Here is a 26456-nt window from a genome sequence, read left to right as displayed (position 1 = left end):
ATTTATTTTGAATGAAAAAAAAAAGTCATAGAGTTTAAAGGTAGAAGATGAAGAAATTAGAGATCAGGGAAGAGGTAATAATTCTGATAAAAAGCGTGATAAATCTCATTTCCAATCAAAAATTAGGATACATTCTGGAAAAATGAAACTTCCATGGAAGAGAAGCAAATGAAACGTTTTCATAAAAATTCTCGTAGAATCGAGAATGAAGTTTTCATTTTGTACATGCCAGATCATGAATTAGTAACTGCATCCAATCTCCGAAAAAGTCCCAATTGTTTCGAACTTTCTATTTTTGGAATGCTACAAGTGTAAGAAGTACGGTTGAGCGTAAGTCTCATATTCAATGCCATATTTGCAAAAAGTATGGCCACTATTAGAATGAATGTCGCCTTGGAAGATTGGAGAATGGAGATTTTCATGCTGTAGTTGCTGAAAACAATGGTGATACTTTGGAGACTTTATTACTGGCAAGTCATATAATAGAGGAAAATGAGAAAAATAAGTGGTTTTGGCTACAGGATGCAGTAATCATATGTGTGACAAAAAGGAGATGTTTGTTGAACTATATGAGTCATTTTAGATAGAAGTGAAGCTTGGAAATAATACAAAGGTACCAGTTTTAAGGAGAGACAAGATTACAATCAAATTAAAGAATAGGTCTCTTAATTATATTTCTTATATACATTTTAGCCCGAGTCTTCGTCAGAATCTTTTGAGTGTGGGATAGGTTGCAGAAAAAGGCTATGGCATCCATATCAATGATGATAAAAAAAAGACTAATAGCATAGGTAAACATGACTCAGATTAGAAAATTAGGAAAGTGAATAAAGTGAATATTACTGTTCTATTAGGGTCGATCATTTGGGTGGGTGTGAGCTGGGTTTGGCTCAACGCAAAGGGGGGAGAGAGAGAGAGAGAGGCAAAAGAGAGAGCGACAGAGGGAATGGGGGACTGCGGTCCATCTATGAGGAAAAAAGAATGAGGCGAGCAGAGGGCTCGGCCTATCGCTGAGAAAGAGAGAAGAGAGGAGAGAGGGTCTTCTTTCTTTTCTTTTTTCTTTTTTTTTAAGGTAAAAATGGCAATTTATATAGCTTTAATGTAAGTACATCATGCTAAGTCCGAAGAAAATAAAAAGTATAATGGGGGCGGGAGCTCTACTGTAGACGTCCATAGAAGCTTCCCAGAATGTCGTGCAACATAGGAGGCGACTCAGTCTGCTGCCCTGTTCGCCTCCCGAAAAACATGTACTGTCTGATACTCCTCTAACTCCATAACCAACCTGCGAGTCTCACAAATAAGTGGATGATCATCTCCATACCTATCCACACCCCGTATCCAGTCGACTACTACGGAGGAATCCCCCTCGATGTATACCCGCTCAGCGTCGAGCACCCGTCTCGCATATGATATACCCTTCCAGGCCATCCGAAGCTCTGCCCCGATCACCGCGAGTTCAGGCGTGCGACGACCCTCTGCTTCAACAAGTCTACCATAGTGGTCTCTGATCACTAATCTGACACCTCCGGATCTCCCGTCCACCCCCACGCTGTCATCGAAGTTCACCTTGAGATGACCAGAGGGTGGGGGTACCCAAGAAACAAGAACAAATCTGGGCGTTGTAACAGCGGAGTGAGTACCCTAGATATCTCCGGCCATCCCAAGAGAGAACATAGCGGCACATCAAATGACCTCCCCGGCCTGAAGCACTGCTCTATCCACCACCGACCTCAGGGAGGATCTCCGGCCCTCAAACAAGCCCGCATTCTTGTCCAACCAAATGTGGTAGGCCAAGTATGCTTTAAGGACCCCTGCCCCAACCGAGCTAGAACTCCGCATGGAAACTCTGAAAAAATGTAGCAGATCCTGTATCGACTTCACCGACTGGGGGAGAGGAGCTGGGGACCTCCTCCATATCTCCCTGGCCCGGGGGCACTGTAGAAAAACGTGTCCAATGGTCTCCTCAGAAGCCGTGCACACCTCGCAGCACTGAGGGATCCGCATACCCCATCGAACCAGCATGCTCCTGGTAGGTAGGCAGCCCCAGGCCACCTTCCAAATGAACAGCGCCACACGTGGGTGAATCTGCATCCTCCAAATCTATCCTCCCTCAATCTGCCGAGACGACTCCCCACAAAACAAAGCCTATAGATCTCTAGCCCGTACCTGTGACCGCCCTGACGATGCCCATACTAACCTGTCAAGATCATCTTAGCCAGCTGCTCCCTAAACACCTTCTGAATCAGCCCCTCCCTCCACCGGCCCTCAGCTGGCCATTTTGGTAAAGCAAGGGATGACCATTTTATCCTCTATTAGGCAGCAAGAAGCAAGGAGGGGCTTCATCCCTCTTCAAAACAGAAAAATTAGAAGAAAAAAAAGTTAGGTTTAGGGCTTACCTGAGTCAAGGAGGAAGAAGAGAAGGCGACGGCAACAATGAGCACAAAGAGAGAGACAGAAAAGAAGAAGAATAAGAAGAAGAAGAGAAGAAGAAGAAGAGGCCAAACATGGAGATGAGAGAGAGCATGGAAGAGAAAAAGCGTACGTGGGGGTGAGAGAGAGCAACGCTTAGAAGAGCAAAAGAGAAGAGTGACAGAAAGGGAGAGGGGATCGGGGAAATGATATTGCATAGAACGGGGGATTTATCCCCTGTTCCGATATCGGATAAACATGGGCATCGCTTAACATGCGGGCCTTGGCTCGGTTGGGCCGACTAAGCCATAGCTAGGCCAGGCCGGGGTATTACATCCTCCCGTAATTAAATTCTGCCCTCTTTGCGCACCTAAATTTGTGAAATGCTGAGGGTATCTTTGCTTCGTCTCGTCATCCAGCTTCTAAGTAGCTTCTCTTTTAGTGTGATTACTCTATTGAAACTTAATATAAGGAATAGTGCGATGTCTCAGAATTTGTTCTTTTCTATCCACAATTTGAATCGAATACTTTTCATATGTTAAATCCTCATGTAGCTGTAGTAGCTCGAACTCCACCACATAACTAGGATCAGACACATATTTCCTTAAATTTGATACATGGAATATGTTTTGCACGCCAAAATGGGTAGGTGGTAATCCCAATTTGTATGCTGCTTTCCTTACTTTATCAAAAATTTTGAAAGGCCCAACATATCTTGGACTGACTTTGCTACAGATACCAAACTGCATCAGATCTTTGGTGGGAGATACTTTTGAAAAAACATGGTCTCCTATCTTCTGTAATATGCATAACTCTTTTTTGTATCTTAAGTTGTTCGCAACCCTTCTTGCATTAGTTGGACTTTTCTACCATTGCCGCACTAATTCAAAGCCTAATAGTCATCTTTTACCAACATCATGCCGACAAATAGGGGATCTACACTTCCTGCCATATCATGCCTCGAAAGGAGCTATCTGAATACTAGCTTGGTAACTGTTGTTATATGCAAACTCCACCAGAGGCAAGTGGTTATCCCAGGCACCTCTTAGATCCAAGACATAAGTTCTCAACATATCCTCTAAAATTTTAATAACCCTTTCACATTGTCCAGCAATATGTGGATAAAAGATTGTGCTAAAGTCCAAGTTGATGCCCCTAACTTTTGTAGGCTTCTCCTGAACTAAGACAGAAAATTTAGTTTCTGTCTGACACAATAGAGACTGGAATTTCATGCAACCTCACAACCTGTTCAACATACAAATTTTCCGGCTTCTCCAATGACATTTCAGCTCCAAAAGGCAAGAAGTCAGCTGATTTTGTTAGTCAGTCAATAATCACCCATACGGTATTATTAACTTTAGGGATTTGGGGTAGACTCGTCATAAAATCCATAGTTATATATCCCCATTTCCACTGAGGGATAGAAAGGGACTGCAAAAATTCTGCAAATCTGTAATGTTCAGCCTTTACTTGCTAACATGCTAAACACTGAGCTACATACTGAGCAATGTCTTTCATGCCACTCCATCATAAGCCCTCTTTTAGATCTCGATATATGTTGGTGCCTGAATGATGCATGGTGCAAGCAGAGCTATGGGCTTCTTCCAAAATCTTTCTTTCATTCCAATTGCTTAAAAACACAAGATCTGTTACCAAACCTCTAGGACCCGTCCTCATGAATTCGAAACTTCGCTTGCGCTCCAAATTCTACCACCATCTTAACAAGTTCTGGATTTTCTCTCTGAGATATCTCGACTCTCTCGATTAAGATAGGTCGCACAATGAGAATAGCAAGTTGGGCGTTGGCATCATGCAGGCGCACTTCAATGCCCAACTTCTTTTATCAACGAGATCCCAGAGCTGTAGGTACCCTCAATGACATCCTCAGCCTGACCCAATTGTTTATTCTATTAGAACCTAATTTCCTCTGATCAGGTCAGATCAAATAATACGGATTCACGAAGTAGTTTGTAATGTATAATAATACTAACACCCGGTCCCAATTTCCATTTTTTATCTAAATAATTGGCAGCTGTGGACTTCAATTTTCATCAGGCCATTGAAAATTTGAATGAAATCAGCGTGCCTCCAGGGAGTAGTACACGAAATCCCTCGAACCTTAGGATTCCATCTCTTAGCAGGATCCCAAAGTACCAAACCAAACAAGCGGGTGGTTGACCTCAAACCTCAAACCTCAAACCGCATCATGACGCTTTAGAGAGGTATCGGCCCCATTTGAATATCCCAAAAAAATTACTCAACGCTAACCACCGAGAGAACTGACGCAGAGAGAGAGGAATATAATGACGCTCCAAAACAGACCTGTCCAATAAACTACGTGATTAATTAGGACGTGCTAGAATCGCAGAAAAAATAATGTGAAATCCTAAAATCAGAAGAGAATGTCATGATTTCTACCTTGAATTAATGATTTTTCTGTAAGAATGAACCAAAAAAAAAAGTTACAGGTTCAATGCAACTAAAGAACAAAACATCCTTCAAATTATGCAAGCTTTTTGGCTCGGCCGCCAGAAGATAATGTCATGATTTCTACCTTGAATTAATGATTTTTCTGTAAGAATGAACCAAAAAAAAAGTTACAGGTTCAAAGCAACTAAAGAACAAAGCATCCTTCAAATTATGCAAGCTTTTTGGCTCGACCGCCAGAAGGCTGTGTTTCGCCCTTCCTTGACCCTGAGGCTTCAGGTTTTCGAGCCCAAGCAGGTGCACGGTCTGCCTCGTAACGATAGTCATAAAAGAGTTCCTCTCCTGCACTTATCCGTTCTTTGGCAAATATGCCTACCCTATGATCACCTGCTACCATGATGACCTTCGCATAGCAATTTGGATTAGGGGAATGGTTGGCAAACTTCAACTTATCTCCCTTCCGATGTGCATCAAGAACAAACTGCAAGGATATGTGTGAGCAAATTATGGTGTGTAGATTAACAATAAAAACATTTGTTCGCAATTAAGTTACATGCCTGATCATTGAGGTTGAAAAGAAATGATGAATTTTCACGATCATAAATCTTTCCACGCTTATCTGCTTCTCGATGAGAAATTAGTTCTCCAGTGTATTCCCCGAGGTATTCATGTTTACCAACACTATTCTGAAATAACATCAAAGATAGTTAAGGTAAAATGAGCAAAAGGGAAAAGCACAAGCAGCAAATTTACCTTAAGGAAAGCTCCCCAGCCAGAAACATCAGATCTTCCAAGTAAGACCTGCAAGCAATTTGGATAAATAAACCCTTCAGCTCCATAACTTGAATTGTCCCAGTGGAAACAATAAAATTAATTCATAAAATATTACAAGCTTTTTTCTTTGTGAAATGCAAATAGATTAGATGATCAAAGGCTTAGATATTATAATATACAATAAAATTTATCATAAGAATGAAAAGAATAAAAATTAAAGTACTCATGTTTAGATTCCAAACAATGGCAGGTGTCAAAGAGAGGTGAAACAATATTTGCCCGATAAAGTTTCAATTCCATCCAATTAGAAATACTGTACAGCCATTCCCTGTGCTGTATAACACCAACCTATCCAATACCTTGCTGGCACAAGGAAATTTTGCATAACTTGAGGGAGATCTGCTATTAGAAATGTGTGCAATACTATAAAAGTGCACCCAGGACTTGCGCTCCGAAGATGAACCTATGCTATAATAGAAAAAACTTGTGCGTTATTATTGTTGTCGCAACTGCTATTTCCTTTTTCCCATTTCCCTTTTTCCCCTTTTTAGAAAACCAAGGCCTACATAGTCACATTCCACTCAATTCAAGAAAAAATAACTCTGCCACAGCCACTGTAAAAATGTGATCCCATAGTGAGTAACCCAGGACTAGAGACACTCTTTGAAGAGCCAATCACCACATTAGTTGGCCTCCCTATATTCATAAGAGTCATGCACATCAGATAAGGACTGCAGCATTTTCAACAAGTCCCTCAAAATTTGGCATGCATCAGGGAGGATCTTGTAGTCTTTTGATTCATGAGATCAGTAGGTCAGTACTTGGGAACCTCCCTCAACCCAAAGATTGTTGCAGCAATTACTCAATATATGTCTCAGATAGAGGTTTTCTTTTATATTTGTACCAAATAAGGGGCTTTGTTTCATATGTACAGAGAACATGGAGATAGCTGGGCCATGTGGAAAAGCCTCCAAAGGTTCTTGATTGAGCAGGATAGGCTATCGGAAGCATTCAACTAGATTTTAGAACAAAAACCCTCTGCTCTCATGAACAATCCTCTCTATTTATATCCTATTCCTAATGTAAAAATAAGCAGCAGACACTTAGTGTTTCTTTAAGAAGACCGCTTTTAAGTGGTCAAAACTACTGCTAAAGCAATCTACCGAATAAATGCTCCCAACATCAACATACATGGTAGTAGTCATTAGCACCATCTGAAAACTTTGTCTGGATGACCATGACAATCCATATCTATGATAGTCCAAGGAATCGTTACATCTCAACACTACACTCAGTGATAGTAACAATTCCCATGCGAGTTGCCTTTAACACAATCCATGGTAGCTATCACTAAAAGAATGTAAAGGATCAACGCTATCAACATCAAATTCATAATAGTGATCATAAGGAGCAAGGTTTTAAATCCTATGGGGCTGGATCATTCTAGTTTTCTCATGGAATATGGCATGCCGCCGTTCCGCCATCCTGCCCCATCCCAACAATTGGGATGGGATATGCCCTAGGATGCGCAGATCAAGATGCTGGGATGACGGTGGGATAGTCCCATTGCAACATGTGGGACGGTACCCCATCCTATTGTCTTGTGGGATGTCCCACCAGGATTTGAAACCTTGATAAGGGCAATCTCAAAACATATGTATATGGATCATGATACTCCATATCTGTGAGAGTCCAATGACTCCCTACATCTCTAATGGTTTGACCACTCTATCTTCTAGATCATGCTATAATTCCTAATGAACTTCAAAGCATTGTCATAACTCTCTCTGTCTAGCGACCTATCCATCCAGAACAGGAATGCAAATGTGCCGGGTCAATGTTGATCTTACAGAAAACTTCAATAAGGCTGGCTAGACAACCTGGCCTAAATGTTAGGCCCAACTATGCCTTTCAGCTAGCTTGTTTGCATCCCTAATCCTAGATGATTGACTCACCTGGGTTCTCCTAATGGGGCAAACAGATATCTTAGGTTGGCATGCAATAGTTCTAAGCCTTAACCATGCAGTTTACCACCATGTGCAAGCTATGGCAGCCTTTGAAGGTATGCAGTCATCAAAATCCTGTTAGCTTAAGCTTACACTTAAAAACAGTAATTAGAGGGTAAGTGAAATGGTAGGCAGTTATGTACCACCTTAACTTCTCAAAATGGGTATCAATTATCTACACTACCAAGGCAAAACAAAGACAGTAGGTTTATTTTCCCGAACCAGTGCATACTCACAATCCATTAAACAAATACTTTTGTCACGGTAAAAAGTAACTTTGCAAGCACAAGAATGATCATATTGAACAAAATAGGAAATGATTAATTTTTACCCTTTGTTGTTGTTTGAGGAGAAGCTTCATATTCCGGCATTCATAATTATCTCCTCTTTGATTTGGGCCTCCTAAAGTATCATCACCACATCTGAATATAAAAGAATTGCAAAATAAAGGAAGATAAAGACGAAATATTTTAACAAAATGCATATGTTCAATTGGATCAACTAATAAATTGAAGTTTTACACAAAAAAAAAGAAGAAGCAGCAAAAAACTCAAAAAAATTGCCACTAAAAGAATAAGAAGTTATTGCTGAACAAGAGAAAGCTAAAAATAGATTTGGGATTGAAAGAGGCACTTAAGTTCTGAAACAATACCCAATCCAGCAATTTCTGCAAACATCGGGGTCACATTCCCTATCAGCAGCAAAGCATGGGCATTGACGGCTTCGGCACTGGCTCTTGGCACAATGACAACCTCGAAATCGATTCTTACAAATTTTTGGACACCTAGAAGCAAATAAAAGCAAGTAGATAAATAGCAGATACAAGATGTGTCGCACATGAACATAGATTTTGTTATGATCACCCAAAAAAGGATTCACGGTATTTACTTAAAAAGAAACATAACTGTGGAGATGTTTCATATTCAACTAACATGCTAGTAACAGAATCAATTCAAACACTTTAAAGCCATGCTTTCTGATTTCTGCTGTCTACCTGATTCTGTTCCATGAACAAAAATCTTGACTCAGAAAAGAGAGGAAAAAAAAACTCAAGTTTTCAGACTGAGAGTCTGGTTGCATCTGTTTACTATGTCCCACAAGTGTGCATACAGACAAATACACACATGTGCAACTGCATGAATGCACACATGTGCACAAATAAATATGCATACAACCTATAAAAGCATAAATATACTTGGTATTGAGAAGGCCAGACCAGTTTCCTGGACCCAACCCACCCTTGGATCCAACCCATCTAACCTGACCATCAGTTTTGTAGGTCAGTTACAGGACAGGCATCCCCAATCCAGTAGCATGATGAGTGGGTTCAGGTCAAAGGCATCACCAACCAGCTGGCAAGTAGAGTTGGCTTCAGGAAGACTCATGTAGACATGTTATAGGGCACTAACTTAGCCCAAACTAAACCTGACCTGACCATTGCAATTGCAACTCCTATTACTAACCATCAGATTTTATCAAACCAATCCTATCTTCCCTGTACATTTTACTGGAGATGGAGAGTCGCACACACTTTCAAAGAGTTCCATGTACCCACATACAATATCTATTAATCTAACATTGTAGATGTCTCAGATAAAAATAATTAAAAAATGAAACAAATTAAAATATACAAAATCTAAATTTCAAACTATTATATGCTCTTTCAACAATTTACTAGAAATTAATCAGGAAAAAGGTACAAGCAAACCACACATATTTTTTCCACAAGTTTTATATTGGGTCACGAAGTAAACAACTCACCTGCAGTATTTTTCACAGCATGTTCCATTTACGAGGCAAGGGCACTGCTTTCCGCAAGCAGATTGGCAGCCACAAGGATTATACTGCCGACAAGGCTGATCCTTTTTCTCTGTAATTCTTTTTCTTATGGAATGGTAACCAGCGGATTTCCAGGTGTATTTTAAGCGACGAACTCTACCTCGTCTTCTCAAGAATCTTGATCTTGTCTGCAATTCATTACCCTAAAAGTTATTACTAGAACAGTAATCAACATTATTATATTAGACACCACACAGATATGGAATCAAGTTCTTGTCTAATTTATATGTACCCAGTAAAATGAAAAAACATAGATTCGTTGTACTCAACCTTGGCATAGCCTTCAACCAGAGAATTTGCACCATCAGCAGCTCCATATGTTTTTTTATCTTCCACATAATTCATGTGTTGAAAAACCTCCATGCATGTTTTCATTCCACATAAAAGATTTCTAGCAATAAGACAACTGTCCAGACAAAGAAAGCATGCAATTTATAATGTTGTACAAAAATCATGAATTGCACGAGTATAAAGTTCTTGTCAGCAAGTTATTTCGATGGATGCAAATATGAAAGTTAGTAATATGGCTTACTACAAACATACAATAGATGTAACAAACAAATGGATTTTCAAGTGTAAAGGTGTCCAAAATTGTCCAACATCAAACTTCCAAAGAACCCAACAAAGAAAATGCTTCTGCACAGTACAATATATATGTATATATGTACATATGCATATCATACATTTATTGTATATGCATATGCACATGTACATGTATATCTATGTGTATGTGTATGTGTATGTGTATGTGTATATGCACATATTATGTGTATTTGGATGCGTATGTGTATTTGTGTTGTATATGCATATCTTTCTGTCTATACACCAACAAAAACAAAGGCTAAATTTGGACTAGACTGGACTTAGTACCAGTGCATCTAAACGAAGCTATACGTTGAATATTTGCAGGGTCTATAAATTTCTTGCACAATCCATAATTGAAGTATTTTTTTTTGACAAACTGGACATGAGGATCACTATAATTAGAGTTAGGATAATGTAGACAATGAATGTCAGCCAATCCTTAAGCTAATCATGTTAGTCCCTCTATATTGGTTCCAATCATGGGTCAAGACCTTTTAGTGTCTACATGGCATTTCTCAATATCTCGAACCAAGTCTATTTTTAGTCACCATAACACAATTGCATCCTCTCACACCAAATCCAACACCTCTCAAGTCTCTACAGATCATACTTTATACACATGGCATGTTCACACCCTCAAAAAATATCCCTTTATTCATTCCTTTTGTCTTACTTTCAGATTTTTCTCAAGCCTACTAATTTATAACCTCATGTTTTATTGCTTTATGATATGATTGTCTACCTAGTTCATTCTCCTCACATTTACAATGATCTTGCATTGCATTTGACTCTGCATCTTGACTCATACACTAAAGTTGTTCTTGAAATTATGAATATGATTACTTATAGAAGCCCATATATTAGTGAAATGCAGGATGCTCTTCACTATCTGATAAAAGATAATAACTAAAGTAGGTTAATAGGAATGATCAGACAATTAGTAGCACTGGCATTCAATTTGTCAAGAGATTTGATGAATTACTTTTAAATTAAAAAAGAAAAACTATCTCTATTTTTGAAATCATTTTCTTGGAAAAGTGACTCTCCAATGTCTAATCAAAGCCTAGAATATTCTTGGAAAATTATCTCCCTATTATCTACTCAAACCTAGAACCTAATGTATACAGCAAATATTGGTACAGTTACAACTGAAATGTGTTACTTTTATAGTGGAGTAATTTAAATTACAGCCATGTCATCACAAAGTATCCAAATTTCTAGGAAATTCATTCTGATATGATTTTCGTATATTTCCTGAAACTTAGATGCAACGATCACATTTCATATTGCATGGCCCTCGGATAATACCCCAATCTTGGCCTACTCATGCAATCCCTTAAGCTGTAGGCTGTATCAGCTTACTCTAGAACCCTCAAATCTTCCTGATTGTGTTATTAGGTAGTGTACATACATCGAAGCCCGCTATATAACCTCTTGGAGCATACATAGCAATTGATCAGCGTAACGAGGCCAAGGCCAATAGAGCCTAGAATTGACCCCTTTAGTGCACTACTCTCTCCTCTTCCTTGTCTTGTTTGCTATGGGTGATCAAGAGAACTTAGGAGTCCTAATGCAGGCATCTAGCGTGCAGGTTTCGGTCTCTCATGCAAAAGAACAAATGTTCTTTCACACACAAGACTGTTTGATCTGGCTCCACCCCTACCTTGAAATGCGCAGAGATAGATGAAACAAATGGGGGAGTGCATCTCTTTGTTAGTTTGGACCTGATTTGAACTTGTCTAATGAAAATACTAAAAATGAGGCTTAGAGGTGCAGGGGAGCTCAGGATAGGGACAGCAACAAGGGCATGGTCAAGGCGGCAATTGCTGTTGAGTACCTTGATGGCAATGTAGCTGATGCAGTTCTCGAGGCCAACAAGCAGGTTGAGGTTGCGGAAGCTAACATCGGCATCGATTGTGACAACAGCAAAGACAAAGTAGATGATGGAGAGGTTCGACATTGGCAATGACCGTGGCCTTGCCGACGTGATCATTACCAGAGATGACCACCACCATGCAAGAGGTTTCACCAAAGAGTTGGGGCTTGTGGTTCCACTGGAGGCCAAAGACAGTGGTGGCAGGAATCCAGCATCGGCAGCAGGAAGGGGGCTTAGTGTTTGTTGTGGAGGAGGGTATTGGAAGAGAGGATGGAGTGGGGAGAGGGGAGAGCATGTGGGCTCAAAAGGAGAAGAGATCCCATGGAGGTAGGGTTTCAAGGTGGTGGCGAAGAGGAAGAGAGACGGTTTAGAATGGGGAGAAGGGATCGGTCACCATGGTTGCTAGGAGTGAGAGGAGAGTAAGGGACCAGAAGATGGATTTGGGGGTAAGGATGAAGCATAGACATAGACCAAGTTTGGAACTTGAGTAGCATAAACAGAATTTACAGAGATGCATTCATCCATTTCATCAATCCGCGCACATCTCAAGGCAAGGGGGGCAAGATCAAAAAGTCTCGTATGCCAAAGAACATCAATTGTTCTTTCACGCAAAAGACCTAACATGAACCGGATACAAGAGCTTGAGATTGGGCTTCACCACTGCCAGAGTGCAGATTTAAGACCTCGCACTAAGCGTTACTTGAATAAACACATCAAGTGATTATCTCATGCATGTTTGTTTTAACAAACTATTTGTGCAGAACATACTGACCTAGGTAAACATGATTTTCCTCCATTGTGTTTCCATGTATTATGCTCTATATATATATATGTGTCAAAATGCACATTTAAGACAAGAATAGTTGATTAAAGTAATTTTGAAGTATTAATTTCAAGAAAAGTAACAAATTCTGTATTGCAGCAAAGATCAGAAGGGATATCATAGGCAAAGAAAAATAATTAGTTGAATGGTGTCTCCAAATTTCCATAATAAAAAGGGAGAAGTCTTTGTTCATGTGAGAATATGATCTGATAAAAAATTTGAAAAATTGGGGGCTTGCAGAAATCAGCTACTTTAAAAAGATATAAACTGACCTGTTCCTTCCAAAAATTTCCAGACCTTTAACAAAAAGGCTTCGCTCAATCACCTTCCATGATTTACCACAAGTGTTTTCATATTTGCAGGTGCTCTTATCAACAAACTCCTCTTTTCTTGAGCTTTCATGACAATCTGTGGCCAATGACTCCTTCACTATCTTACCTGTAGAATCATTTTGAGCCTCATCATAAGCTAAATCAATACTGTCCTGCTGTGATAGTCCCTTTTTTCTGGAACTTCTGATAATTGGAGATTTCACAATTTTGTTCTGTGAGGATGAATTAGAATCCCTATAAGCAATACGTGTATTTGATCTAAGCTTCATATCATGTGGCCAGAGGTGTCCGCTAACGATTTTATCAGAGTCTGAGGGAACCATTTTCTTCTGCTTTTTCCGCATGCATAGAAGAACCTGCTCAGCAATTCTTTTGTTGTCTTTCTTTTGAATACCATATTTTCCATCCTTGTTAATTTTCAAGTGCGAAGAGACTTTAACAGACATGATATATTGTCGTGGATGTACTTCAGATTTACTACTCTCTGAAACAACTCTTGCATTAGAAGAAGCGCTTTCACTTTGACGATATTTTGCTCTCCTTCCTACAGAAGAACCTTGACTTTTCTTTTTTGGATACAGTGATGCTCGCGCGCTACCGGATGACTGTGCTTGAAATTCAAAAACATGCGACATTTGTGAATTCATTGTAGCAATACTCTCTGATTTGGAGACCTAATAAAGCAATAATTTACACCATATGATTATGCAACATAGTGTCTCGAATACGATTTAATGATTCAAAAAAAACAAAGATGGCCAAGCATGAAAAATCAAGGTCAAATTGCGATATTGTTAAGTACATACGACTCTGTAGCAGTGAGTGCCACAAGGTGTGTCATCATCTGAGTTGCTCCAGGGAAGTTGTTTTTCTGACTGATCCAAAACAGAAACTATGAAACTACTAACAGACACAAGAGGTTGGGCAATCAAGTATCCAGTTCACCAACTTACAGGAAATAATAAATCTTGAGAACATCCATGTCGTCTGCAATCAAAAACCTGCAGATATTCACCACGAAACCAACTGTGTCATTATCATAATACAGTAGAATGCACATAGTTAGACCCAGGATACTAACTGGAAAGGCATTTGCAATGGTGCTTACCAGACATCGCCTACAAAAGAGGTTATCAAAAGAATCCAATGCTGCATCCAGATCTTTTTCTGATAATGCATCTGCAATTTTAATATCAACTCCATCTTCTCCCTTTTTAACACATTCCTCAGTTTTCTCTATCTTTATAATGCTCTCATATCTTGCCTGTATAAGATGTTTGATGTTGTTTCATACCTCTGTAATGCCAGCATGAAATGAATGGGAAACAGCTAAACCCAAGTTTACATAAAACTGATTTTCATCATAAGGAAGAGAAAACTGGGCCAGATATCTAATACAGCCATGCAATAATGTTCAAAACTGAGAAAGTCTGAGTAGATGGAGATAATGGACAAAATCACCCACACAATAAACATACCCTGATTTCATCTGTTTTCCTTTCGAGGCACTGAGCCAATGAATCCAGCACAGCATCAGATAAACCAACTTTTTGGATTACCATCCTGGAATGCGATGGTAAACAAAAGCAAATCAATGACATGGATGTAATGAATGATGGAGAGAAAGCACACGTCAAATTATTAAAGGTCATCACATGATAGATGGGTCCAACATTATTAGAGGCCTAGTTACATAAACTCACTAGTAGATCTCAATGGCTTTCTCATCAACTCATGTTTGGGCAACACACTGCTGCCTACCAAAGGATTGCAACCAGTGTAGCGTTAGCGTGTGTTCTGTGGAGCAGCTTCCTGCACCTGTATCTCAGTATTTGATTATTTGATACCTCTTTCACTTTCCCAGCTTTTTTATTTCACTATCATAACTAGGTAATTCATGGCACCATCTTCCTCATAATGTCTTCAATACTCAAATAACGTTTTGACAACTTCTACCAAATAGTAATAATAATAACAACAACAACAATAACATTTTGACATCTCCCAGGTAATGGATCATTCTCAACTTCATTACATGATAACAGCTAGTATTTTTTTTGGGAAAACTGCTGCCTTGGTCGTCTAGGCTCCTGCCTTTCCCAGGTGTGTGTATGGAGGATGAGATTAATTTATGAATTAGCAGTCAATGTTGCCAAGTCGGTGCTTCCAATTGACTTGCTAAATTTTATCTGATATGTTATGTTTCATTTTTTAAACTATAATCAATTCAGCATTTCTCATTATATTTGTTAATTTTTTTATACTATTTTGAGCTGTCATGAACTCTAGGCATACATCTAGCACCTAGGTGCTAGTTGACCCCATAGCTGCCTATCTGCCACCTATGGTCTTTTAAAACATCGGAAACAAATTGAATAAATCATTCAGCCCTCCCCTGATCATTTAGTGAAACAGTGTTATCTTGTTTTTTATATCATATGTTATATAAGACCTTGCACGAAGATTATGTTATCCAATAATTACTCAATTAATAATTACCATAAGCAGTGATTTGTTCCCGTTAGTTGTTCAACATGCAACATAGGCATCTTAGTTATATCCTTTATCCTTGGGACAAATGTATGTGAATTTTGCAAAAAGGGTCCACTTTGTTTTTCATTTCGCAGAACCAGACTACATTATCATTTTGCAAGAATGGCAAATTTTTAAATTTCAAGATGCTTTTGCCCTTGGTTTTAATTGTTATTAAAGTTGCACTTGTGTGGGGCTCACCCACCCAGTCAGACATCCATTGGTTGGGTTGCTTTAAGGTTTTGGTTTTGGACCCAAAAATCCCAGCAGAACCCCAAGTTCGGTTGCATTAGCGCAAACCTAAACAAACCTGAACCCAACCCAAAAATCTTCAGATAAAATACTTGCATGTTTAATTTAAATATATACTTAGCCCCATTGAGTTATTGAATTGCAAAACTGCACCACAATAAGATCCCTAGAAAACGAATACTTACCTAACAAAAATAAGCTTTTACCACTCTTAAATTACCTACACAACCTAGCTTGATTAGCCGCGTAAGATGGGATTGGGTTTGGTTGGGTCAGAGAAATCCCCAATCAGAGGTCAGGTTGCACAGGGTTATGGTTGGGAGATATAAAGGTTTTAGGTTGGAGCTAGCCCTTAACCCAACCCAAACTACTGGAGTTGTAGTCCTAACTGATGTACTTCATCCGAATAAGTAAGTTGAGTTGAATGCACATGATTTCTGAAAAGAACATTTTTACATTGAATGCACATATTTATTGAGGATGAATGCACATCTTTTTTTTTATTATTTTGAATAGCTAGAGTGTATCCATAGGGCCAAGTACAAAAGACTCGGAAAATCTTGAAACTAGGCCAGCTCTGCTAAAAAAATATGGTCCAAATCTGCAAAAACAGAAATAAAAAGTGATGATTTTAAGAAATTACTCAAATATATGCATGAACACCAACCCGCACATAACAAGTTCCAATGCAAAAGGCAAACTAAGCGGATAGCCCAACTATTTGTGATAAAAGAAACAAAAGAGTGAATGGAGCAACAACAAGAACCATACAATTGCAATGCTAATAATGAACTGGGCAAAGGGCACCATCTTATGGAAAGTAAATAGATCAAGTAGAAAATCTTGGACCCATAACAAAAACAAATGTTAAGGTTGTACCAACCGAATAATATAATCTTCAGTACTTCCAAACTCTTTCTTCTCTTCTTCATCTTCAACTACATCATCCTCACTATCACTGCAAATTAAAGCTTCACCACAACCTCGATCATAATAAATTCTCCTGCGACCAACAACGGATTGGTCCTCTGTCATTCTTTGGTTTCTGCACAAGTATTCTAACAATCAGGTAAATCTAGAAATATGTCAAACAAAAACAAAATGGATTAAATCACCAAATTCTCAGTATAATATATTAATTCTACTTATACAAAGTTCTGAGTTTCATGATAGTACAAATATATTAATGAGTTAGTAGTTCAAAAGGGATTTGGAAAATAGAATTGGGAACTCAGCTAAATAATAATAAACCAGAGAAAGCCATTTATATCCAAAAACACAAATTAAATAAATAAGAACCTAAAACCTCTGGGATACAAACTAGTTCATATATTCAATAATCATGATAAGATGTTTTGGTATTGCATTATTAGAATGCCCAAGTCAAGCAGCACTGTTGATAAGTTATAACATAATACAGTTACACTACATGATAATGTATTAAGAAATCAGACATAAGCATACTCCAAACTTTAAAATATTATTTGTTTTACTATATTTAAAAAGTCTTCATTGATAGGCAGATATAAATACACGCACATACATGCATATATAATAAATATAGACAGACAGATAGGTAGAGAACGAGGAGAGAGAGAGAGTTGAGCTAGCATCTTTCCATCAGGATCAAAGCCTCAATCCAATCGATGCAACATAAATGATGTTTTAAACATAATTTATGACATTTCCAGATGTCCTGAAACTAAATATCAAAAGCTCTATGAATCTCCTTTTCAGGTATTCCAATTTGACAATTTTAACAAAAAACAATGTTTTGGCTTAATATATGGTTCAGAAACATCTGAAGCAATTGAATTTTGGTTTGCATGTCTTTAGATGTCTAGATGAAGGCTATTGGTAATTTGGTAGGGATCATGGCCTACAAAATATTTAAGCATGTGACACGCTTATGCACATGTGTTTAGTCCCACATTTGGTGTGTTGCAGAGGTCTTGGTTACTTAAGTAGGACCAAGTACCTTATCTGATAACTCTGTGCCTAGCCTCTTTGGGTGAGGTCCTAGGTTGTTATAAATAGTATTAGAGCTAACCTAGCCCACAGCCCATGTAGCTAAGGGAAACTACAACATGGGCCCCTTTAGGGCAAACCATGAGCCGTTAACAGTATTTATTGTTGGACCCTTCTTTTAAGAGGATACCAAGGCTTAATCAAGGGAGTGTGTAGGACGGTGCAAGTGGAGTTAGTCAAACACACTAAGTGTGTATCAAGGAAGTCTTAGGTACCTAAGGAATGCCACAAATCCTAACCAATAGCTTTGTGGCTGCCTCTTTGGGTAAAGCCCTAGGGTCATTGCAAATTGTATCAAGTGAGGACCCTTGGGAGCATTTGTTTAGTCCCACATCAAGTGCGCATTGGGAGGTTTTGGGTACTTAAGCAAAGCCAAGGACTTTAATTAATAATTCTATGGCAAGCCTCTTCAAGTGAGATACTCAATCGTTATAAATGGTATCAAATCAAACCCAAACCACAACACATGTGGCTAGGGGACTCTATGGGATAAGCCTTTTTAGGACTGACAACAACACAATCATGGTGTTTGTGATTAGCCTTCCCTTAATGACAATCAGAGTTGTTCATAGGCCGGGCTTGGGCCGAGCCTCGAACTTCCTAACCTTTTTTTTGTTAATGTGCTACAAAATGCTTAAAATACTTTAAAAATAATAAATATGAATAATTAAATATTTTCATCAACCTAAAACATATCTATTATCCCATTAAGTTCATATATCAACAATAATTATCAATTAAATCGACCATTACATCAAACATAAACAAATAGCACAAGATAACAAAAAATTCGAGGCGAGCCAGGCTCAGGCCAAGCTTCAATCCCCAGGCCCAAGCTTGGCAGTTATTATATGTGCTTATTTTTCAGGCACAGCTTGGCCCGTCTAACCTAAAATCTTGGTCCAAGCCCGTTGCAGGCCGAGCAGGCTGCCCAGCCCGTGAACAAATCCACGATGATACAAGGCATAAACAAGAGTATGTGAGGACCTATCCACGCATGTGTTTGGTCCCACATTGGGTGCATTGGGGAGGTCTTAGGTACTAAGCATGGCCGAGGACCCCAATCAATAACCTTCTACCTAGGTGAGGTCCCAGGTTGCTCGCTATTCAAATCATCCTCTTTGTGGCTTTCTAATGGACAGGAAAGCAACCTCCAAAATATATTATTTTTCCACTCTAATTATATTAGATATTGCATATTGTGATCAACAATGTCAATCCTCCTATCATCAATTTTACATCTACGAAGAGATTGCTACTTTGAACATTGTGAGAGACTACAAGCTTAACATAAATATGTACAAACACAACAAGCTTACAATAGAGCTGATAGAAAAACATTACAAACAACACCCATACTCCTTCACACTTGAAGGGACAAGGATATTTGGTAATTTACCAGATATTAATTGCGTCAGCACAAGCCCATGTGATGAGAATCCAGCAAGGTTACATAAATGAAAGGAAAGAGAGGGAAAAAATTTCCCTTTAAATAATGAGAACAATGGAAGGGTATTTAAGTAAAATATCTTATAGAAATAACACCAAGGGCTTCTCTTATGAGTTTAAACATGGTCAAACCCTAAACTATTTCCATTCAAGGACACATGCACCTAGTTTCTTCACCATATTTTCCGCCAAACACCCCTTGCTATCCTAGAAGCAGAAAAGGAGCATACCTCCAAGGAGAACCCTAGCAGCTTCCCTCTTGTGCAACACATGAAAATTAGTTTGTGCATCAAGTCTGCAAAATGATTTTCAAGATTGAGCTATTGCTCATCAATAGCTATAACTCCTAGTAATAAATGTTTCCCAATTGTAAGCAATCTATGATGTGTTAAAAAAAGTGATCATGGTGTGGTATATTTAGGGAGATCAGGTTGTAGGAACTAAAATATGCAATACTAGTACGAAGTAAATATAAATATATATATATATATAGAGTACAACCATCCAATTATTTTACACTATCTGTTCCAAGATTGACAGCTTCAATAAGCTCACAAATTAGTCACAATTCTTTGGTTTCCAGAGTTTCTTTCTTTATTCTTAAGTTAATCCCAGAGGCATATCCAGTCTATATATATATATATATATATATATATATATATATATATATATATATATATATATATATATATATATTTATATATATATGTATGTATGTATGTAATTGTTCTCAAGAATAAAGCTTTTCAAGAAATAATACTATTTTATTTATAAAAGGATGTCTCCGACTTTCAAAGGCATGATTTCAAAATGGTTTAGCCTCTTCAAGTACAAGTCATGTAAAGGGAAAACTGAAAAGACTTACTGGTTGCTTAACAAAAGAAAAAGGAGGCAGAAAAATTAAGTTGTATCTTCCATGATGTTTCTTTGTCACCCCAATCTATTTTGACATTGCAAATTTCATCTTCCACATCAACAAGATCTTTCAAGTTACCAAAAAATAGGAAGATGCATTGTCATTAACCTACTTACACTCATGAAGACTTAGAGCAAATATCCCATGCCAATAAATGAATAATCTAAGTAAATATGTGAATCAGCATAAAGCCGATACAAGCACATGTTGTAGGATCAACAATAGACAGTTGCATTTAGCATACAACATTGCACACATAAGAGTCTGTTCATCAAGATAAATGTACAGATATGCATAAACATCCAGCATTGTGAAAGCAAGTAAATGTACTTGTATGTCTCTAAATCAATGTGCAAATCTAGTTACTCACATCTAAGTGTATAGACGTTCATAGATGCAAACAAGACATGAATATGTTTTTGGGGTACATATCCAAATTATTATAGTTCCAGATGTACCACCTGTCCAGGAAAATCCATGTAGTATATGGAGGTAGTTTTGGCACTTCTGGCAGTTTGATTGGTCGAACTGCATTCTTTCCTCCAAAGTTGCTCCCTAAAATTACAGTTGACGAGGCATATGAACTTTCTTCTTGACAACTACTGCTATCTTTTTCTCCTCCAGAGAGTTCAAGGCTATTTAGAGTACAAAGTGCATCATCTTGCCTTTTTGTTAACAAATTTACATCTACGTCAGTATTGTTGATTGTCGGATCTCTCCTGAATTTTGACAAATTATAAAGATGTTGTATGATGCTACTGAGTTTCTGTTTGTTCTCTTCCATTGTTTTCTGAAAAAAAAAATGAAAATATAAAAGGAGCAATGCTGCAATAAGCTTTCAAGCTCAAATCACCAACTGAAATAAAAGAACATAAAGCTATATTAATACTTCGACATTGGTAATAAACAAGAGGGATGGCACGATCACTCGGTTTACCTTAATATATATGAAACGATCAGCAACGATTTGTTTCTTCAAGGAATGAATAACTGGTAAAATATCCTGAGAAGCATGATTTCCCTCTTTAATTCCAGTAATCTGCATTCATGAAAAGCCAAACTAAACATTAATAACAAAGTAAATCATGGAGATCTTTTCTAGAGAGAGGTGGAAAATACAAATTATTACAGAACATAGATAGACAAGCAGTAAGCGCATTATCCAAAGGTTGAAACACTAGTACCAACCACGTACTACTTTTGTCCCAAAATGGTATCGTATCAGGATATGCTACCATCCCCACTCTTGGGACAATTTAGCATCTTAGTACCACACCAGGACACTTTTTATTTTTTTATTTTAAATTTTTTCTCTTACACAAAATTTTCATAAATATTGATATATTTTAATATCCTTAAACATGTTTTTTGAGTCAATAGGGAATATGGTACTAGTAATGCTATGGACACCTGTGGTCTCAAAAAAAACGAATGAAAGAAAGAAAAACTATCGCAGATAAAAGTGTCACATCATTTATCAATCATAATATGTATAAGAAAGACACCCCCATAGTTGCCGCATATATTTTTCCCAACATAACAGAAACCTTTTCATTAGGATCATTTTAAATCAATATATTACCAATTTCAGCCGTAGCTTCAGGTGCTTCCAAACATGCCTAAAATTTATCCAACTCATGCAACAATTCAGTGACATGTGCACATTAATAGTTCAAACATGCTACAGATTTTTCCTCTCAAAATTATTTTTGTATTATTCTTAATAATTACCTTAATCTGAAATAATACAACTTTATAAAAAAACAAAATATAAATCGAAAAAGATAGTGTTGTAGGGTGATGTCCATCCATGATATATTTGAATTCGATGCACCAAGGAGAAAAATTTTGAAATGATTTTCCTTATTTTTCTTAATTTTGACCAAAATAGTCACAGCAAAAAAAGAAGTGAAGCCTGACTGGAGGCACAAGGTTTCCAATATCAGGGGGGGGGGGGGGGGGGGGGGGGGGGGGCAGATTGCATTGAATGCAAGCCGGATCTATCCTCCTTTCTCCTCTCCCTTCCTCTCTTCCTCTCTCTTCCTCTCTCTTTCTTTATTTCTGCCAGCACACCCCTCTACTGAACCCACATAAAAGAGATTATGCCCCCTGCCCAAGCCAGCCTCGTACTGGCCTATCCCAACTGATTTTTGACCAGTATGGGCAGGTCGTCCCAAACCATGAACATTGGACCAACACATGCAAGCTACCATATAAATTCTTGCTTTTCCGATGAGTAATTTTGTTACCAAATGCACCATATCCTTTAGTTCTAATGGAGAAAAAGGAAAGTCGTCCTTGGTTCCAGATGAAAGTAAAGATAGAATGAAATGGTGATAAAGGGCCTTGAATGGTATTTCTCAGTATAGAATCAGTCCACTAAAGAAACAAATAACAAAATTGATCATAAGGCACAAAGCAAACATATTTAGCAGCAGCATAAATCATATGAAGTTATGTCTTTTTCTCCAGGATGCATCCCACGTGCCTGTTCTGGCCTGAATATATTTAAGCTTTCTCAATTGCATAGGCAAGCGCACTGGCTCGTGCGAATGGCTGAAAACCAGGGGAAACATAAGTCTCTGAACTAGTCTCAACTCAGACATTTGATTCCTTTTTAGTAATGAAAAAACCAGTTCCAAGATGAGAAGAAATCCAGATAAATAAAGCTAATTTCAAGTTCGGGCATGAACAAGAAAACATGATTGAGTGACTTCAAGTATTTTTTCAGGCTTTTTTTTTTGCATATATATACCGCTATAAAATTTTCATTTTTACTTATTTAACCTTTATATATAATATTTGCATAAACATCCACACCATTTGGTTTTGTCCAAATATATATTGTTGCAATTAAAATTTAACACAACCACATCAAAAACTAGCCATTTATCTTGTAAAATAACTTGAATACCCTTTCATAATAATAATCCTCCAAGATTTCCATATGGATAGATGAAATTGTGGAGAGATTTATTTTGCAAAAATATCCCTCTAGACTTCCCCAACAATCAGATGGCTTTAAAGTCGGGGTGAAAATGGATCAGATATATCTATCTATCTAGGTCCATTTTCGTATCCCAATATGTCCAAATATGCATATAATTTTCAACATCCAACTAATATCCACAACGACCTTCATATCCATCAAAGAAAAGTAGATATGAATATGGAAAGGCAACTATCTACTCCGTATCCCAATATCTAGTTCTTTTTGCAATTATATTTAGTCATATATAGCACTAATGAACTTTAAAGGAAACAAGTGATGGCACTAACAGGTCTTTAACTTAATTTACTTTTCGTACAATGATATATTTTATTTGATAGTTCATGAAGTTTAATTGTTTGATTGATATCCATATTTATACCTGTACTGTCAAAATCTGATTTGTATTAGCATCCGACTAATCTCCATGTTCATATCCAGATTATAATTACAGATTTTTATAAGTCAAATAATTCAATGGTTTGATAGATTATAACTTTATAATATGCATTATCTCGTATATAATATATATTTTTTAATATTATTATATTGAGACAAAGTTAATAATTATATCAATTTATGATCATAAAATGCTATTATAGTAAATAAAATATTTATTATCGTATATTATGTTATAATGTTCTAATCATGGAACTTGCATTCTGAAAACTAGAGGTAAGATGCTTGTGGTGGATAATTGTGAAGCATGATAATTAATGGTGGTTGGTCGACATATCTAATATATATTACTAAAATGGAGGCTCTGCTTTGAATAGAACTATCCATTTGCCATGTGGATGCCATGTTAATAACATTACTAATACAACTCTTTACTATGGATAATGAGTAAAGATTTTATTTAATACAGTTCTTCATCAAAATATAACAATAAAATTATTAGCTTATTAAACCACATTAATTAGTACCGGTAAATTACAGAGATTAATGATATATGCTAATATTAATAAAAAAATACTTTTCATCAGTACTATGCTCTGCCCATACTCCGCACGAGTCGTTAGATTGCACTAATATTTTATTAATTTTTAATGCATTTTTATGATCATGATCTTACATAAAAGTGAAAATATAACCACTAATGACCCCACTGTATTGCATCTAAATATTCCCTAGATACAATACTTTTCTATTTCTAATTATACGTAGGTTGGATCGTGATTTTATTATTTTATAATGATATATTATTTTATTATATCAATAGATATACATATAATATTAGAATTTTGTATAGTAATAGTATATCATAATATTAATATCAAAAATTAAATAATTAGACTTTTATATCTATTATATTCTATTATATTTCTGTTATCTATTTTGTTATATGAATTCTATATTGCATTTCGAAAAATTAGAAAAAGAAAAAAAACTGTACCCTGTGCATTACGTCGGTTATATGCTAGTAAGAATCTCTTTTTGAGGTATTGAACAGTAGCTGAACATATCATGTATCATGGTATAACAACCATGAGCACATGGAATTCAAGCACGGTCTAAACAAGTTTTTGTCTGGCAATCAGAATGAAGAAGAATAATGTGATATTGCATTCACATTTGTGGCAAATTCACTTTGCAAATTTATGGTAAAGCAGCAGCAGATGATGGTTGAGCAAATACATGGTTTTTCCTTCATCATACGAAGTGGCACTCATGACAACATCTTGGAAGAGAATGTGAAGATTTTGAGTGCATTAAGTACAAATCCTTTGCAAGTGCTATTGGAGCTTATGGGAATAATTGGCCATACCAACGAAAAAAGATCAGACCACAAAACAAGCTGATGTTAGAGCCAGCAAGAAGATTGAAATTAAGCTTCATGGAGAAAAACAAATAGCATAAAAGGAGACGGTTTATATTTTCATCTACTTTGTATAGTTTCTAAGAAAAAATTTGGGAGTTGTTGAATTATGTCAACCGGCTGCACATAAACAAGACTAGGATTCCAAGATCACACCTAATCAGGAAAGCGTATAACTTTGTGTACCAAAACTATCATTTGGGAGTAGTTTCTCTTCAGATTAGGAAAAATAAATAATCTTTCTTGAAACCGTTTTGAAATCTTTGATCAGGGATCTATACAAGAGTAACGAATTTGCATTCGAATCACACAATAACGCTAATGAAAACATATCACGGTTAAGGAGTGATCAGGTAGTCCCAAGACAGAGGATCGAGCTTGCTTTTGGGGTGACACCGGTCACCCTGGGAAACCAAAATCCCCGGCTGAGATAAGAGCACCCTGCGAAAATGTGGCTTCCATCACGATGAAAACCGCCAGAAAGAAATCGCATAACCCACCGGCATTGCAGCAAAAATCCCATCTCCAGGAATATCTCGCGCTTGGAAAGAGGACAAGGTCAAGAAATCGAATTTACAGGCACCAGCTATTGAGAAGAACAAGAGGGGGGCAAAAAAGTATAAAGGGGGAAACCGTTAGGTGGGGGACAGAGATCGACGAACCTGAAGGCCGGCGGATGGCTCGGATTTGGTAGCGGAAGCCGAAGACGAGGCCTTGGACGCCATGGCCTCGATCTCTTGAGGAGGGAGAGATGCGTGACGGCGAGGCCCTCCTCTCCCTCTCCCTCTCCCTCTCTCTCTCTCTCTCTCTCTCTCTCTCTCTCTCGGAGAAACCCTAACAATAATGACACGCCTCGAGACCTTTAAGGGTCTGAGACCGCCGCCTCCGAGGCATCCCAAAAGAAAAGGAAGGAATTAAAGCGAGTGAGACGAGGAGAATTGGGGCGGGGGGCGGGGTGCGGGGTGTGGGGCGTTCGTTGAAACGTTATCACGCGAGAGGGCGGCCAGAAATAGAATGGATTTGGGGGGAACCGCCCGGATCTCCCTCCTTCACATTTTGAAATCGTTTTTTCATTTTTTTTCTTTTTTCTTTTTTTTTTTTGTTTTTGGGTCCCAAACGCACCTCCAGCTCAAGTTAAAAAAGATTGCTTGTCCGGCTGTAGCAACGGCGCCTCGCCTCTTTAGCCCATCCCCTGTCCCATTTATTGGACCTGGGCTTTGGGAGGACTTGGCTTGTTTGCCCGTCGCCACCGCAGAGGGAGGGGTGGATCCAAAGAAGGATGGTGTGCAAAATATGAGGCCGTTGGGATTAGGTCGCCGTGTCCCAACCAAACAAAACTTCTTTGACCGGAGGAAAAGTCATCGTGCTGATGGTAACGGCTTCTTAGGACCACATGCGTG

General features: G+C 37.9%; 1 protein-coding gene across 5 annotated transcripts; it reads right to left on the bottom strand.

Moving 5' to 3' along the window:
- Positions 1 to 4734: 4734 nt before the first annotated feature.
- LOC103696622 (histone-lysine N-methyltransferase CLF-like) lies at positions 4735 to 26373 on the bottom strand. 5 transcript variants are annotated; one of them, XM_017840485.5, is made up of 16 exons: positions 25719 to 26372; positions 21186 to 21287; positions 20710 to 21038; positions 16739 to 16900; positions 14550 to 14634; positions 14180 to 14335; positions 14025 to 14072; positions 13878 to 13946; positions 13012 to 13676; positions 9726 to 9861; positions 9378 to 9583; positions 8269 to 8400; positions 7948 to 8038; positions 5590 to 5637; positions 5394 to 5522; positions 4735 to 5317 (listed from the first exon to the last, which is right to left on the bottom strand). In XM_017840485.5, exons 1-16 carry the CDS (start codon positions 25779 to 25781, stop codon positions 5048 to 5050), a joined length of 2691 nt encoding a protein of 896 aa, XP_017695974.2. In that variant the 5' UTR covers positions 25782 to 26372; the 3' UTR covers positions 4735 to 5047. The 5 variants fall into 5 exon arrangements, with proteins under 5 accessions (XP_017695974.2, XP_008776528.2, XP_038971855.2 ...); XM_008778306.6 differs by having other exon boundaries at positions 13012 to 13745; positions 25719 to 26367; XM_039115927.3 differs by lacking the exon at positions 13878 to 13946 and having other exon boundaries at positions 13012 to 13745; positions 25719 to 26373.
- Between the last annotated feature and the right edge of the window lie 83 nt (positions 26374 to 26456).

Source organism: Phoenix dactylifera, chromosome 11 (assembly GCF_051530095.1).
Source record: "Phoenix dactylifera cultivar Ajwa chromosome 11, Ajwa_hap1_PhDact_Kaust_v1.1, whole genome shotgun sequence".
In the NCBI taxonomy this organism is placed as follows: Eukaryota; Viridiplantae; Streptophyta; class Magnoliopsida; order Arecales; family Arecaceae; genus Phoenix; species Phoenix dactylifera.
The sequence above is the reverse complement of the archived record's forward strand: the minus strand, read 5'-3'. Positions and strand labels throughout refer to the sequence as shown.

What these genes read in the sequence shown, in the direction of transcription:
- LOC103696622 (XM_008778306.6), bottom strand. Translation starts at nt 25,781, where the DNA reads ATGGCGTCCAAGGCCTCGTCTTCGGCTTCCGCTACCAAATCCGAGCCA. An exon ending in AGCCATCCGCCGGCCTTCAG is followed by an intron (nt 21,288 to 25,718) that starts GTTCGTCGATCT and finishes TCATGAATGCAG; the next exon opens with ATTACTGGAATTAAAGAGGG. An exon ending in TCCTCAAACAACAACAAAGG is followed by an intron (nt 5,638 to 7,947) that starts GTAAAAATTAAT and finishes AATTGCTTGCAG; the next exon opens with GTCTTACTTGGAAGATCTGA.